The sequence below is a fragment of the Hyaena hyaena genome, unplaced genomic scaffold (assembly GCF_003009895.1).
Source record: "Hyaena hyaena isolate Hyena2069 unplaced genomic scaffold, ASM300989v1 scaffold_285, whole genome shotgun sequence".
NCBI classification, from domain to species: Eukaryota; Metazoa; Chordata; class Mammalia; order Carnivora; family Hyaenidae; genus Hyaena; species Hyaena hyaena.
In genome coordinates, this window is record NW_024080917.1 from 637165 (window position 1) to 654172 (window position 17008).

Consider the following 17008-nt stretch of genomic DNA (forward strand, 5'->3'; position numbering starts at 1 on the left):
AGTGATATTAAGAAGTCCACACTCCCCTATCCGCTCGTTCACAGCCCGGTGTGCAGGCCAGCAAAGTGCCTGTAAGAAATGCCTGGTGCCTGCAGGAGACTGCACCGTGTCTCATCTGCCCCCGAGGACAACCGGTGGGTTAAGAGTTTGCACAGTGCACTGACTGGGGCCGGGTCTATATGCGGACTCTGCCCTGCCTGGTTGTGTGACTCGCGGCTAGCTCTTTCTCCTCTTTCATCCGTCGGGTAGAGACCACCTCCTGCGCAGAGTCTAAAGAGCGAGGTGCACAGAAGGGTGCTTTGCAGAGCAGCTGGCCCGGGCTGTGTGTCCAATAGTCCTGTTTGGCTCTTCAGTCTCCATTTATAGAAATTGTGCTCATCGGTTGCTATGCCTTGTAACACGTTCAATATGTCGCTTTTGAAGAATTGTGGTAAAATTTGCATGTCGTGAGATGCCTTGTTCTCATGTCAGTCAAGAGGTGATGTTAGTTTTTAGAAGAAAAAAATTTTAATGTTTATTTTCGAGAGAGAGAGAGAGAGAGAGAGAGAGCGAGCATGCCAGTGGGGGAGGAGCAGAGAGAGGGAGACACAGAATCTGAAGCAGGCTCCAGGCTTTGAGCTGTCAGCACAGAGCCTGACACAGGGCTTGAACTCACGAACCGTGAGATCACAACCTGAGCCAAAGTCAGACACTCAGACATTGACAGAGCCACCCAGGTGCCCCAAGAGGTGGACCTTTCCATCACCCTACGAAGTGCTCCTGCCGCCCCTTTCAGAGGGTGCCCTCTCCTGTCTGCGGACGACCAGTCTCCATTTCCATGACCAGAGGTTCCTTGTCTTCACGTAAGTGGAATCAGTCTGCTTTGTATCTAGTTTCCTCTGTGCAGCTTGTTTGACCATGTGGTTTGCACACGTTACTAGTTTATTATTGCTCATTATGTGTGTGGGGGTGGGTGTTCACCAGAAGGAATATGCCCCAGTTTGAGTACTGCTTCTCCTGTTGACCGATGTTTGGGTGGAAGTCTTGGGGGTCAGAGGAAGCGCATGGGCTCTCCCGTGGTTTCTCAGAGCCCTGGGCCACCAGGAAGCCACCGTGCCCCGGAGGGTCGCGTCCATGCTGTGGTCAGCGGTCCTGGCTGGGCCGAGCCTTCCAGGAAACCCCCCGAGGCCCCAGACCTGGGGGCAAAGCCATCCTGGGACCCACAGGTAGGTCCATTCGCCGGCTCGTAATTTGTTTAAAGATTTTGTGTCCATGTTCATGTGCCAGAGCTTTGCTACCAGAGACTCGTACCCTTGAAGAGGTTGGGAGCTGCCCCTTTGTCTATTTTTTTTTTTTTTTTTTTTTAATTTCCTCAGCATTTGATAGGACCTGGCATTTTCTTTTCGGGAACATTTGTTGTTGCAAATTTGAGCTCGTGAGTAGATGCGCAGTGATTTGGCTTCGTCTCTTTCACTGGTGTCAGTTTTGTGGGGTTTTGTTTTTCAAGGAATCAGTCTGTTGTGTCTGAATCATTCAATTTTTCTGTGATATTTTCTCATTGTCCCGTCCTGACTGTGTGCTCGGTGTGCAGAACGGTCCATTTATTCCTGATGCTGCTTCTTGTCTTTCTTCTTGTTTTTCTTTAATGGCTTTAGCAGGGGCTTGTCACTTTTATTAATATTTTTAATAAACAACATCTGGTGATTTTAGATTGCTTGATTTTTTTTGGCTTCTTATTTCATCATTTGCCTTCTCCTGATATTTATTATTTCTTTTCTCTCTGTTCTCTGCGCTTGATTTTTTTCTCTTATTTTTCTTTCTCTTTCAGTTGGAAACTTAGGTCATTGATTTTAAGCCTTTCTTCTTTGCTAATGTAAGAGTTTCAAAGCAGTATCTTAACTTCCAGGCGCCACTCAAGCAGAATCTGAACATGTTGGATCTGTTGTGTTTTCATCACATTTTGTTCTTTGTTTCTTTCTCTCTTTCTTTCTTTTTTAGAGAGAGAGTGTGGAGGAAGAGCAGAGAGAGAGAGAGAGAGAGAGAATCTTAAGCAGGGTGTTTGCTGAGGAGGGAGCCAGATGTGGGGCTTGATTTCACAACCATAGGGTCGTGACCTGAGCCAAAATCAAGAGTTGGACGCTTAACTGACTGAGCCACCAGGTGCCCCCCAGATCGTTCCTAATTCCTCTTTGACAAAGTTATTCAGAAGTGTAGTGTTGAATTTCCAAACATTTGTGGATTTTCTAGATATCTTTTTGTAATCAAGTGCTAATTTAATTCTGCCGTGTGTGTTTTGAGGAGCCTGACTCATGGCTGAGGGCCTATGTGTCACACAGGGATTCCAGGAGGCCGGCAGAGTGGGAAGAACCCGGAATGTGCCCCTCCCATGACGCAGCAGCCATGCTGGCAGAATCTGCCTAATGTGTCTGGACCTGGAAACTAGTCAGGGCTGCCGGGCAAGAGAAAGAAGTAAAAAGCATCCAGATTGGAGAGGAAGAAGTAAAATTATCTGTTTGCAGATGACAATATCTTATATGTAGAAAACTCTAAGATGCTACAAAGGAGCTGTTAGAACTCATCAATGAATTCAGCAAAGTAGCAGGATACAAAGTCAACGCACAAAAATCAGTTGCATCTCTAAATACAAAGAACAAATCTGAAAAGGAAACTATAAAAATAACCTCATTTCGTATAGCATCAAAAAAAAAATACTTAGGAATTAACATAATCAAGGAAGTGAAAGATTTCTACAGTGAAAACTATAAAACAGTGCTGAAGGAAATGAATGAAGTTGTAAATACATGGAAACCCAGCCCCTGTTTACAGACTGGAAGACTTAATTTTGTTAAAATATCAATACCAGCCCCAGAGCAATCTGCAGATGCAGTGCAGTCCCTACCAAAAGAGGTTTTTCACAGACATAGAAAATCCCATCCTAAGATTTATATGGAATCTCAAATACCATATAAATATACCATATAAACATATACATGTTTTGAATACCAAAACAATCTCAAAAAAGAACAAAACTGGAGCACTTAAACTTCCTGATTTCCAACCTTCTAAGAAGCTCTAGGAACCCCAGCAGTGTATTACTGGCAGACAGACACATAGATGGAAGAGAACGGAGAGCCTAGAAATAAGTCCTCGCATTTATACCCAAATGATTTTCGACAAAGTTGCCAAGACTGTTCAATGAGGGGAGGACATCTGTCTTTCCAACAGACGGGTCTGGGAAGCTGGATATCCACACGCAAAAGCATGCAGTGGGACCCTACATAACACCACATACAAAAACGAACTCGAAATAGATTGACGACCTAAATGTAAGGCCTAAAATCATACAACTCTCAGAAGACATAGGACAGAGCTTCGTGACGTGGGATCTGGTGGTGACTTCTTGGATGTGACACCAAAGGCAGGGTAGCAAAGGACAAAGTAAATTAAATGTCATAAAAATTTTAAAAATTCGTGTATCAAGAAACACTACCATTGGAGTAAAAAGACAACCCAGTGGGGTCGAGCCCCACATCAGGGCTGTCTGCTGTCAGAGCAGAGCCTGCTTCAAATCCTCTGTCTCCCCCACCCCTGCCCTTCCCCTGCTCAAACTCTGTCTCTCAAAAGAAATAAAACATTAAAAAAAAAAAAAAAAGACAACCCACTGGATGGAAGAAAATATTGCAAATGCTGTATCTAATCAGGATTAATTTCCAGAATGTATAGCAAATCCCTACAACTCGGTGACAAAAAAACAACTTGATTCAAAAATGGGCAACGGGGGGCACCTGGCGGAAGAGCACACAACTCTTGATCTCGGGGTCATGAGTTCAAGCCTCGTGCTGGGTGAAGAGATTAATTAATAAATAAAAGTTTTTTGAAAAATGGGTAACAGACATTGCTTCCAAGAAGACATATGAGTGGTGAGGAAATATACACCAAAGAATGGAAAGCAGGGTCGTGAAGGGATATTTGTGCACCCGTGTGCATAGCAGCATTATTCACAACAGCTAAAATGTGGCAGCAACCCATGTGTCTGCTATGGATAAACATAACGTGGTGTGTGTGTGTGTGTGTGTGTGTGTGTGTGTGTAAAAATTATTCAGCCTTAAAAAGGAAGAAAATTCTGCAAAACGCCACAACCTTGAACCTTGAGGACACTATACTTGGTGATCTAAACCAGTCACAAAAGGACTCTGAAAGCCAATAGGAAAGTTCATTGAGACAGTGCGTTGAGGCAGGGAGAGCAGTCTGGATCATAGAGACAGAAAGTATATAACAGGGGGTGCCCGGAGCTGGGGGAGAACGGTGGGGAGTTCGGGTGCTCCTGGAAGTGACCAAGTGGAGAGAGAAATTGGTGGTGTGGATGAGCGGGGCGAGTCAAGCAGGTGCGTTCTAGAGAAGGCAAGGTGGGTAGACCCCGAGCCGGTGCTGAAGGGCAAGCCTTTGGCAGGAAGGGGCCACGTTCTTGGCTATAAGGAGATGGAAGGAAGAAAGGAGTGAGGGTAGGCTTGTAGTGTGAGTGAGACAGGGTTCTTGTTTGCTGGTTCTCAGCTTCATAGTAGGAGGTAAGATTCCTATTTGAGAACAATGTGATGCAGAGGATGGGGTGAAGGGTGCCGGGAACCTATCTGGGGTCTGAAATAATTAAAGAAAATCAGGTAAAACCTTCATCTGGCCTCAGTCTCCCAGTAAAGGGCCCCTGTAAAGCCATATTTAAGAAATTGACTTTAACCTGAAGGCTGCTGGGCGCCATCGAGGGCTTTAAAGGACAGAGGTGACATGATCAGAGCCCGTGTTTTCAGGTGTGCTCAGGCTACAGTGTGCTGTCTTTCCGGGAGGTACCAAAGGCCTGGGGATCCAGACCCTCACAGAGCAGAGAGTGCTTGCTGAGGACAGGGACGGGGTGCAGGGAGGGCTCTGGATGCTCCGTACACGCACACAGGCCCTCCCGAGCCTGGGGTCCGCACCTGGGCATGCTCTTTTTAGGAAGAATAAACGTTAATTCTTCTCCAATGTTGGACTGCAAGATCGCATTGGGCATGTGGTGATAAATCAGATTGGAAATCTTCTCTGTGCTACAGTGAGGTTTCTTCACCACAGTCATATAATATCCTGCACCTGAAACATTTCAAAGAGCACAAAACAGTCTTACTCTTTGCAGCCGCACTTTTGTGTAGCTTGGAAGGGGCGGCTCCCTGGGAAAGTGGGGCTGGGGGGCCCTGTGGGGTGGAATGGTTTCCACACAGTAAACTGGGCCATATTCTAGAGGGTCTGGCCTTCTGCTCGGTGACTGGAGATGGTAACGACAGACTTAGCAATGCTGCCAACGTGGCGGAGGGCTGTGTGGAGGGCAGCTGCTTGGCAGAGGCCTTGCTGGTCAACATAACGAACGGCTACCTCTGTAATAATCACATCATGCTTTTGGCATTTTGAACGTCCTTTCTGACACCAGTAGCTCTTGTTACCGTTATACTGGCTATGGGGCCACTCAATAGCCATTTCTTGAGCCCTTGTGATAAGACGGGCACTGTCCTAGGTACCCGTCGGAGTCCTTGCTCTCATGGGATTTCATTAAACGGGTGTGAGGCAGACAGTAAGATAAACAGGGAAATCTATACGCTATTAGTGACCTGAGCCATGCACCAAGGAGAAAGATAAACACGGGAGTGGGTTTGGAGGGTCGGGAGTGTGAATTAAAAAAAAGAGAGGGAGACACAGAATCTGAGGCAGGCTCCAGATTCTGACACAGGGCTGGAACTCACAAACCATGAGATCATGACTTGAGCCGAAGTCGGACGCTCAACCGACTGAGCCACCCAGGTGCTACCAGGGAGTGTGATTTTAAACAGGGCAGACCAGGCGAAGCAAGGCCTGTGCGCCACAGGACTCTGGCGTTTACCCTTGGTGGGAGGGGAGGTCACCGCAGGGCTGAGCCGAAGAGTGATAGGCTCCTTCTGACAAGAGGGCAGAGGCCGGGGGTGGGTCTGCAGGCAAGTGAGACAATCCGGGAAGAGGATGGACACCCTCCCAGGGTGCTAGACAGGTGTGGGACTGAGGGGGGAAGGGAAGGCCCCCTAGGATTTGGGAACAGACCGGATATGGGCTCTGAGAGATGGAGGTGTCAATGAGCCTGCAAGGCTTTGGCCAAGATCCCAGAAGAACGCAGCTGCTGTGCTCTGGGCAGTCAGTGGGTGTGGTGGCGGGAGCCCAGGTCTGCGCAGGATTTGGACAAGTCCCCCAGAGCCGGGCCGCGTCCCAGCACGTGGAGCTCGGGAAGGGGTCCGGTCTGGGTGAGGTCACCCGGTCAGCCGGTAGAGGAAGGACGGGGGCAGCGAGAGAGCGGCGGCTGTGGGTTCCAGGGGAACAAGGGAGCCGCTTGTGGACACAGCCTGCCCTGTACAGGCGCTTCGCACACGCTGGCTCACACGGTTCCTGAACCTCCGTTTGATAGAGCGGAAAAGGACGCGGAAGAAGGATAAAACCCTGGCTGCCCGAATGGAGAGGCCATAAACCCGGCAGCATGGCGCTCAGACATCAGCGTCCCGCCTCCGGGTCTGAGTCCGCTCCGGCGCCCTCCTCGCGACCGGCCTCTGGGCCCCGCCCACTCACCGTACTTCTGCTTCAGGAACAGCGGGGACCCGCAGCACTGGAGCTCCCCCTTGGCCATGATGGCCACGCGGTCCCCCAGCAGGTCGGCCTCGTCCATGAAGTGCGTGGTGAGCAGCACCGTGCGGCCGCTCTTGTGCTGCTGCAGCAGGTCCCAGATGGCCCTCCTGGAGACGGCGTCCATGCCCGAGGTGGGCTCGTCCAGCATCAGCACCTGCGGGCCGAGGGGCGGGCGGCTCCGTCCTCACAAGGCTGCTCCCCGCGGGGCGTCCGGGGCCGCGCGGGGGCCCGAGCCCGACGCCGCTGTGCCGCCCCCCCCGCGCCTGCCCGCCGTGCTCGGCGCCCGGCCCCGGGGCCTCCCGCCCGCCTACCTTGGAGCCCGCGATGAGGGCGATGCCGATGGACAGCTTGCGCCTCGTGCCCCCGCTCAGGCACCTGCTCAGGGAGTCCCGCTTGTCCTCCAGGCTGAGGGCGCGCAGCGTCCGCTGCACCTCCTCGGGGCACTTGTGGCGGGACAGGCCCTTCAGCTGAGACAGCGGGAGACAGGGGCGTCCGGCAGGGGCCCCCGGCCTCGGCGCCTCCTCCTGCCCTCCGTGTGCCGTGACGCTGCCCTGACTTCCCTCCCCGCCGCGCTGGTCGAGGCCTGCCTGTCTCATGAGCATTTTGCTACTACCTACATAAACTATGCCCCAGACAGTAGTGCCTTCAGGGAAAGGGATGGACACCAGGCTCTTGGGTTTTGAACCACGTGTATCGAAGTCTCATCAGTACTAAGCAGAGCAGCGTATTAAGTAAAGGATTGTGCCTCATGATCAAGTGGGAGTTACCCGAGGAGCCAGGGGACGGGCAGCAGGTCAGAAATCTAACTGTTGCACACTCAAGAGTTGGGCTGGCCTTTGTCCTCAGCCACTGGGAGGGGCTTCTGCACCCTCGGAGTGATAAGTGCATCCTTGTTACTCAAGGTGGCACCCTTGGGCCACACATGAATGACGCTAATGAACTGACTGAGGAGCTGGGGGGGAGGGGCCTGCAGAGGCTGCAGATGGAGCTCAGTCACATGGCCCATGATTCCCTCATTCAGGCCTAGGTAATGAGCCCCCAGTAAAAACTGTACACTTGGGGCGCCTGGGGGCTCAGTCGGTTAAGCGTCCAACTTCGGCTCAGGTCGTAATCTCGCGGTTCTTGAGTTCGAACCCTGCATCAGGCTCTGTGCTGACAGCTCAGAGCCTGGAGCTGCTTCAGATTCTGGGTCTCCCTCTCTCTCTGCCCCTCCCCTCTTCATGCTCTGTCCTCTCTATCTCTCTCAAAAATAAAAATATTCAAAAAACTTAAAAAACAAAAAACAAAAACTGGACACTTGCGGGGTAAGTGAGCTGCCCCACTACACAGCGACTTGCCAGCAGGGTGATGCGTCCCGAGGACATGGAAGCTTCACGTGTGGGACTCTCCCAGCCTCGGCCTGTGTGTGTCTCTTAGTTTGGTTGGTCCCGATTTGTATCCTTCATAATCAAACTGCCCTAATAATACCCCCTGCCCCGCTTCCTCCCCAAACGGTTAAGAACAGTGACCAAAAGTGGTTTCAAGACCTTCTGAGCTTGGGTCAGGGAGCTGCAGCCTACCTTCCCATCACCAGGGATGGGCGCAGAGGAAACAGCCTGTGGCGCACAGACTCACCTGAGCATAGAAAGAAAGATGCTCCGCCACGGTGAGGTCATCGAACAAGATGTCGTGTTGGGGGCACCAGCCCATGCTCTTCCGGATCTCCACCATATTGCGTGAAATTTCATATCCGTTGATATACACCCACCCACTTGAAGGGGGAATAAGACCTAGGAGCAAGGAGAAGACATATCCCAAGGTCACCTTCAGTCAGAGCATGCAATGGAGCAAAGGCCCTCTGTGTGTTGGCACGCAGACCACCTCTTCATTGTCACGATTGGGAACATCCAAGGCACAGATGTCCTGTGACAGTGAATGAGGATGTGTGGGGGCAATGGAGGCAGGCGACGTCCTTCCTGCATCTCCGGAGCGCCAGCCTGCCTAGGTGAATAAAGCACAAGGAGGTGCACCTAATGCTTGCACTGAGATGAGCACTAAGAGTACTATTGAAATGTGGTTCAGGAGAAGGCTGTTTGGGGCATCTAACAGGTTTGAACTGAGACCCAGGATGGATTCCATGTAAATTCCCAGTAAATTCCATGTAAATTCCCACAGAGGCCATAAGTGATTGCATCCCTTGCCCAGTGCATGTGGGGAGGTGTCTGCGACTCATCTGTGTGCTCTCTCTGCCTTTATTCTCACTTTCTTAAAAAAACTTTTTTAATGTTTGTTTATCTTTGAGACAGCCAGCCAGCCAAAGCACAGGTTGAGGAGAGGCAGAGAGAGAGGGAGACACAGAATCTCAAGCAGGCTCCAGGCTCCGAGCTCTCCCCACAGAACCCGACTTGGGGCTTGAACCCACATACTGTGAGATTATGACCTGAGCTGAAGTTGGACGCTAAACCGACTGAGCCACCCAGGCGCCCCCTATTCTTATTGTCTTATTTTAAGTACATTTTTTCAGACTGAAAAAGGCCATAAATGTCTATTGCAACAGGGTTAAAAGAAGGGCAAAGCAAAGGAAGGTTATGCAGATCGCAGCCTGTAAGCATGACTGCTGTTAACCTTGTTTTGCATACCTTCTGCTATGTTCTTATGCATATGCTGACTCACGTGTTAAGTTCCTAGCAAAAATGGGAAAATATAAATTCTGGTTCTTTAAACTGACTTTTTCACAAAACAGTCTCCTGAGGCCATTTCTCCACATCAACGAGATCTATATAATTTGTGAAGGCTCACCGGATTTCCTTGTTATGAATATAGTCTGTTTATGGATTCACACCATGCTAGCAGGTATTTAGGTAGTTTGCAGTGTTTCATGAGTGTGAACATGTATCTCGACTCTGCCTTCCTCCCCATACACTTCCTGACTCCAAACCAACGTCAGTAGATTCAGGGTTGAAGAGGGGACAGGACTTTCAGGTTTTTGATACTTCCTGCCAAATAACCCACTGATGGAGTTTTGGGATCTTTCCTTTTGCCTGTGGCAGATGAAGCACCATGATGGTTTGCGGGGGGGTGGGGGGGAAGGAAAAAGTGATACCGTTCTACAGTAAACGCAGAAATCTTTTCGTATATAGTTATAATAATAGAATAACTCTTAGAAAAAAAAATTTTTAACCCCCACCTATCTTTACAGGGTGGAAAAATGGGGTTCCGGATACAAAACAGGCCTGTGCCGACTTTGGGGCCTCCATGCAAACGCTCCGGTAGAGAAGCCCTTTGGTGTTCAGAGTCCTGGGCCATCAGCCAGACCTTCCCTTCCCTGCTTAGCATCGCCAGGGCTTTTCAGTCTGGTCTGCAACTTTCAGTGATGCCACTTTGTCCAGCGCCATGTTGCCTTTTTATTTTCTGTGCCATTGTCACTGCCGGTAGATCCGTGGCTGATCTTCTCTGAGATGTCATTCATGGTCCACGTCTTGGCAGAACTTGCAAGTGCATGAATTCATTCATTCAGTCGTTTGTTGAATAGTATTTACTGTGTGCCTGTTCTTTGCCAAGCACTGATCCAGGCACTGCTGTCCCAGAAGGAAACAGGACAGATTCTCTGGAGAGACGGATGGGGGAGACAGAGACGGCACACATATACACAGACCACTGCTGGGAACAGCAGAGAGGGAGGCGCTGGGGAAGAGTGGGGGTGTGTGTGTGTGTGGGGGGGCGGTTTATGTCTTTGTCTTTGAACAACACTAGGACATTGGTCATGTGGCCTGGGGGTCTAGCTGGGTCACCCTGCAGGCACTGAGGACCTCAAGTCCATACAGGAGAAGAGGCCTCTGGCATCAGCACTGCCCACACCTGACAAGGAGCCCGTCTAGATACAGCTCTGCCCCCAAGTCCAGGACACCTGCTGGGCTCAGTCCCCTGTCCTGACACACACAGAGCCTGTCCAGTTAGCGTCTGCAGGGCTGAGCCTCGGATCCTAACATCCCAATGCCGGGGGTGGGGGTGCGGTGGTGGCCAACGGCTCCTCGGACCAAGTTTCTCCTTTGCCCCTCGTCAGAATCTTCCAGAGAAGGTGCGTAGCGGCCTGAGAGGGCAACCGAGGCAGCCTGACTCTGAGATGCTGATAGCTTCCCCGGCAGTGTGGACGCCTGTGACTGCTTGGCTCTCAGAGTTCCTCGAAGCTCAGAAATGTGTGTCGTTGGTTTTGTGCAGAGCTTTACACAGCTTAAGCCTCCCATAAATTCATGTTTGCAGAATGAACAAAGTCTCAAATATCACAGCCTATTATTTTAGCTGACTGAGTGTGTAAGAACTACTTAGGCATCCAAATGATTGTGAAACTGAAATAATCGTAGAATACTTCTCCAGGCCTCGTCCTAACTGAGCCCCCGCCACCCCCAGCAGTCAGAAGCAAATGGATGGATTTCATGGTTAGGAGATTAGTGGCGCCTCCCTGTACCAGTAGGTTCTAACTGGGATGAAACACGCAGGGCAGTGCTCACAGCTCACAGCCTGTGAGATCAGATTCTGCAGGCTGAAAGAGCCAAAGATTTCCTTTTCCTGGTGCAGAGTCACATAGACAGCCAGACACGATACAGGTGGCATAAACACAAACATAATGCTTCATATTAAAACATCACTGAGATCTAACGAGGGAAACAGAACAGAATTCAGGGCCTGTTCAGTGCTTTCTTCCCCAAGGGTGGGGGGGCCGTGCAGGTACCTGTGAGCATGAAGCATGTGGTGGTTTTGCCGGCTCCGTTGTGTCCCAGGAGAACAGTGATCTGCCCCTGGTACAGATTCATGGTCAGGTCCTTGACTGCCACATGTGTATTCTTTCCCGTGTGATACACCTGCAGAAAATCCAACGTGTGACCAACCGCGGAGGACATGTACATGCGTGGCATTCCTGAAGAACCTGTGACCCAGCCCAACTTCCCCTGGAAGCCCATCGGTGCGAATCCAAGTGGAATTCTAGAAGGGAGGCCTCCTTTCAGGGTTTAGCTGACGGGGGGCTGCTGAGGGTTCTCCCTGGTACCCGAGTCACGGAGGCCAGAGCTCGAGGACAAAGGGCTCAGAGCTTGGTGGGGAGATTTCTCCCTGCTTCTAGAGCCACAACTTGCCCCGCATTACCTGGCCAAGCCCCCTGAGAAATTGTGCCAGAACTGTGTGGCTGCAGACAGCCTGTTAGGTGAGCAGAACAAGGATCCCTGCTTCTTGAAGCCACAGGTGTGTAGGCTGCCGCAGCCCGTGGGGGAGTTGGAGCCGTCCCCGGGCCGGGATGTGCCACCTCCCCCAGCAGCTGCCACAGGCAGAGGAGGGCGTGCACGTGACAAGGCTGCGTGGTCAGAAGGAGGAAACCGCCTCTCCTCCGGACTTCTCGCGTTTGAAGGACGGAAGGGGCCAAAGGGGAAAATGTGGGACGTGCCTGGACACAGGGCTCAGGTCCAGGCATCCCGTCACGGCGCTGATTAGTCACGCGGGGCTCTGCAGCAGGAAGGGCTCAGCCAGCGCTGGTGACAGACAAGCACGCCCCATCTGGAGGCCGGCCCTGAGAGCCAGAGCTCCGAGTGGCTGGGTGTGTGAGCCTCGGAGGATGGACCTCAGCCACCAAGGGGCTGAGTCCCAGGGTGTGCCCGCGCAGGGGCATTGGCAAGCCAGGGGTGAGGCAGCGGGTTATTTCCAGAGAGGTCGTCCAGACCTTCCTTCCTCCTCCACTTAACTGCACCACAGGAGACAGGGCATTCACATCAGGTTCCTCTTTTGAGGACACCATTCCAGGAGGAAATAAGACCCCGGTCAGGAAACGTGCCTTGTAACCACCGGCAGAATAAAACAGAAGCCTCTGCATCTGCTTCTTCGATTCTTGGAAGGAGATTTGTGAGCGGATACCTTGTAGAGATGTTGGATTTCGATCCCTTTCTTCAAATTCGTAGGCTCTTCCTGAATGAACTTGCTGTTCGGAGATCTGTCCTGATCCCCCATGTCCAGCGCTGGCCGCGTGAGGGGCACGGGCTGTCCATGCCAGTAGGACGGCTACACAGAAAGGCAACTGACATTAGCAGGTGCAGAGAGTCCACTGTCTGCTGCGGGGAGGTAAACATTTTGGTAAATCAAATTCACATCCCTCCGCCTCCAGCCCCCCAAGTTTCCTGGTCCCAAATGTTTAGTGGTGCCTGGAGACGTCGAGCAACTTGCTCATGGACTTGCTACCAACAAGCCGCATTTCAGCCTACGATTATGGGCCTGAGGATGGAGCGAGCGACCGAGATGCCCCCAGCCAGGCTCACAGCGTGCCGGGGAAGCCTCCCTGTGGCGCAGGCCTGGAGAAAACCCGGGGCGGCCACTTCTCCACACTCTGGGCAGGGCCGAAGTGAGTGCCTGCGCACATCAGACAGGGTCATCCTGCTTCACAACGGGCCGCTGGCGGGGCGCGGGAGCGCTGCATCCACAGGGGACGCTGCCTTGTCAGGCCAACGTAGCCATCGCAGGAGAGAGTGACTCTGAGAACTTGTCGGGGTCGCCAGGGGAGGCTGCGCCCTGCCAGCGCCCCAGGTCTCAGGGTGTCAGAGGGCGTCAGGGCCACGTCAACAGCCCAGATGGAAAAGAGGCTGTGGTGTCCCGTGGGGGCACTCGGGACCTACCGTCAGAGTGGGCGCATGCTTTCAGGGCCTCTGCACGGGGCACCAGCCGGGGGCAGGGGTCTGAGACTCGTTAACTGTGCTCCCTTGGTGACCGCAGGCTGAGAGTTTCGGGGTGAATCCAGGGTAGAGAACCCAGCTTAGGTGCCCTGGGGTTTGAGACTTCAATCGGGACACCGCCACGGCGGGTGAGGGTATGGGGGGAGGCGGCAGCAGGTCTGGCGCCCGTCTGCAGAGCAGCAGCGCCCGTACTCACCATGAGGAAGAAGTACCAGGGCCTGGGCACGCCGTGCTCGCCCGGGAGGACGGCCTCCACGTACCAGGCCACCGTGCTGTACAAGACGGAGTCCAGCAGCAGCAGCAGCAGCACCTGACAGAAGTTAAACTCCCCGCTCAAGCCGCCCGCGTTCTTCCAGCGCATGCCTGTGCCTGCCCCAGAGGAAGGGCAACAGTCAGCGCGGAGGGCACAGCGTCCCGCTCCGGCCGCCGACAGGCCTGGAGAGTTCATGTCGGGGGCGTTAGGGGACAAACGCAAGGCACAGGAAGGGGAAGCCAGAGCTGTGTCTCCCACGGGATAGAACGTTGCCAGAAGGCGGCAGTGTCTTCACTGGCACCGAGTAGGGGCGCCTTTGTCCGAGATGCTTCCCCACTTCTGCACCTGCTGCCTGCCTTGTCCGCTGGGCTAACTCTCACCTGGGTGAGGGCCGCGCAGGGGTCTCCTTACCCTGCGAGCACGCGTTCTCCCTGCCCCTCCTTTCCCGGCTGGGGTATGCGCCCACCCCCCCCCCCCCCCCCCCCCCCCGCATCCTGAACTAACTGCGATCAGAGAGCATCAGACTCTGCGAAGTGAACCTGCCCAAGTTATCGCTCACCCATCACTTTATCTGCAGCATCTGACCCGGGGCCTTGAGTTCGGCAGGTGCTCACACAGCCCTGACCCGGGGCTTCCTGTACTGTGGGCACTCACACAACCCTGACCCGGGGCCTCGTGTGCTGTGTGCACTCACACACCCCTGACCCAGGGCCTTCAGTGCTGTGTGAGCTCACACACCCCTGACCCGGTGCCTTGAGTGGTGTGGGCGATCACATACTCCTTTTCCATGAATCCAGCAGGGTACAGAGGAGTGGGCTTGGGACCAGGTCCTGGACGCACAGGGAGGTAAGCAGCCTGTGTGGCACCAAGTGTCTAATCTGAGTGTCAGTTGACGAGGCTTCTCACTGAAAGCGTCTGCGATCCTGAGGTCTGCTGCCGCCTGCAGGCTCGGTGGCAGGAACCAGCAACGCCGGGGGAGGGGTTCGAGCGCGGCAGGGGAGCACACAGATGGGCTAGCTCGCTGCTCCTCAGTCTCTAGTGCTTGCTGAGCACCTGGGGGTTCTGCTCCCACAGGGCGCGTCACGCCTCCCCCCTCCCCACCCTGGGAGCCTGCGCTTCCACACTCTCTGGGGCGGTGCTGACGCTGCTGTGGGGATGAAGATGCGGCCTCTGAGGCGGCCTCTGAGGCCCTTCCTGGGAGGAGATCCCGCAACTTGTCCAGCGGAGAGCATCGCCTTCCACTGTGGCTGACAGTCCGACCTCGCAGGGCTCAGGGTGGATTCCAAGGCCGCGGTCTACACTGAGCACATGTGGTGCTGGAGAGCCAGGTACATCCTGATGCAGTGCCAGTCTGCAGGGTGCAGGTGGCATAGCCGCGGGGCCCCTGCACCACCCCGGCAGACACCTCACGCGTTTCTGTGAACGTGCACATCGAAGAATGCGTAACCTGGAGCTTAGCAGGCAATACCGGTGGGTCCTGCCCCCCCCCAGGCGAGTCGCTGCCCGCCCCAGAGCGCACACCCCCATACCCCCCCACCCCTGGCAAAGTGTGTGCAGGCAGCTGGGTCTTGCCTCTTGCGCAGTCTGACAGTCTCTGTTAATCGGTATTCACGGCTGATGCGATTCCTGACTGTCTGGATTAAAGTCCGCCGTCTTGCCAGCTCTTTACTTGCTATTGCAAACATTTGTTTTTTCCTTCTCCTCCTTTCCTCTCTTTCCTTGCATTCATGCAGAATTTTTTCATGATTCCATATTGCCACTGTTGATTTATTATTTATACTTCTAAAAATCTCTTTGCTGCTGTTGTAGGCTTTCCAACGTAACGTTCTTAACCAGAGTGTGTTGTCCAGTGACGTCATACCCCCCTCGCGCGCCCCGTGAGAGCCTTACGACAGTGTGTTCCCAGTCCTCCCCCACCGTCTGCTACCATCCTACATCTTACTTCTGCAGGGGCTCCGAACACCGTACGGTGCTCCTGCCTTTGCCTTCGACAGCTCACCTTCAGCGCAAAGAACAAAAACAAAACAATGCACAAAAGGCAAAGTATTTTCTGTGTCCGATGCCTTTAATCGCTCTGCGTAGATCCGACCTTTGGTCTGGTTTCTTTTTGCCTGAAGATCTCTGCATTTCTGGTAATGTCTCCCCGCTGTCAATTCTGTCAGCTTTTCTTAATTAGAGTGAGTCTGTTTCTCACTCAGTTTTCGCCAGGTTGGCAGCGTTTTCCTTGAGTGCATTAAAGAGGTCACTTCCTGGCTTCTGGCTTGCACACCTTCATCAGCTACCGGGATACGCTTTTCTGTGAAATCCAATTCAAGTCTTTTTGCGCCCCCCAACTTTTACTTCTAATTCTAATATTTAATTGATTTGTAGGAATTCTGTAAATGCTCTGGACGCAAGCCTTTTGTGAGATACATGCGTTTCGCTCTACAGCTTCTCTTCATTCTCATGTGGTATCTTTTTTTTAAATTTTTTTTAATGTTTTTTATTTATTTCTAGGAGAGAGAGAGAGAGAGAGAGAGACAGCGTGAGCAGGGGAGGGTCAGAGAAAGAGGGAGTCACAGACTCTGAAACAGGCTCCAGGCTCTGAGCTGCCAGTCAGCACAGAGCCCGACGCGGGGCCCAAACCCACGAACCGCGAGATCATGACCTAAGCGAAAGCCGGACGCTCAACCGACTAAGCCACCCAGGCGCCCCTCTCATGTGGTATCTTAATTCTGACATCAAATCCATCCATCTTTACGGTCAGTTATTTTGTGTCTTGTTTAAGAACTCTTCCCCACTTCGAGGACAGGAGTGTTCTCTCTTATAGCATCATCTCCAAGAGCATTACACGGTTTGACACTGGAATTGACTTCTGTGGGGGCTCTGATTTGGGGGTCCAGTTTCAAGCTCCCCAGAAGGTTCTCCTGTCCCCGCAGCAGCATTTACTGACGCCTCCCCTGCTGGGGGCCAGCGTCACTGCTGACCTTCAACTGTGCCTTTGGCCTTGGTTTTTCTGTTCTATCAGTCTTTTTTGTCAATCTGAATTATGATTGCTCTATGATAAACCATCACGTCCAGTAAGACAAGTTTTCCCATCTTGTTCTTCCTGAAGCAGTTTTGGCCATTCTTGCTTCTCTGTGCTTTCATTTAAATTTGAGGGGGCGCCTGGGTGATTCAGTCGTTTGTGCATTCAACTTTGGCCCAGGCCATGATCTCATGGTCTGTGAGCTGCACATTGGGCTCTGTGCTAACGGCTCGGAGCCTAGAGCCTGCTTCCGATTTTGTCTCTCTCTCTCTCTCTCTCTCTGCCCCCTCCCTCCCCCGCTGGCGCTCATTCTCTCTCTTTCAAAAATAAATAAACATTAAAAAAATTTTTAATTTGAGAACCAGCTCATCAAGTTCCATTAAAAAAAAAAAGTCTAGAGTTTGGATCAGGTAGGGA

The 17008-nt window shown here is 52.6% G+C and overlaps 1 protein-coding gene across 1 annotated transcript in view; it reads right to left on the reverse strand.

Annotated features, from left to right (window-relative positions):
• The window catches only part of LOC120241547 (ATP-binding cassette sub-family A member 17-like), a 95804-nt gene that overhangs the window by 35604 nt on the left and 43192 nt on the right, over positions 1-17008 (reverse strand). Inside the window, exons 12-18 of the mRNA XM_039246764.1 lie at positions 13528-13700; positions 12523-12645; positions 11354-11483; positions 8260-8414; positions 6957-7112; positions 6589-6799; positions 4947-5097 (exon numbers count right to left, since the gene is read on the reverse strand). Of these exons, the coding sequence (XP_039102695.1) occupies positions 4947-5097; positions 6589-6799; positions 6957-7112; positions 8260-8414; positions 11354-11483; positions 12523-12645; positions 13528-13700 (1099 nt within the window). The remainder of the gene's footprint in view (positions 1-4946; positions 5098-6588; positions 6800-6956; positions 7113-8259; positions 8415-11353; positions 11484-12522; positions 12646-13527; positions 13701-17008) is intronic.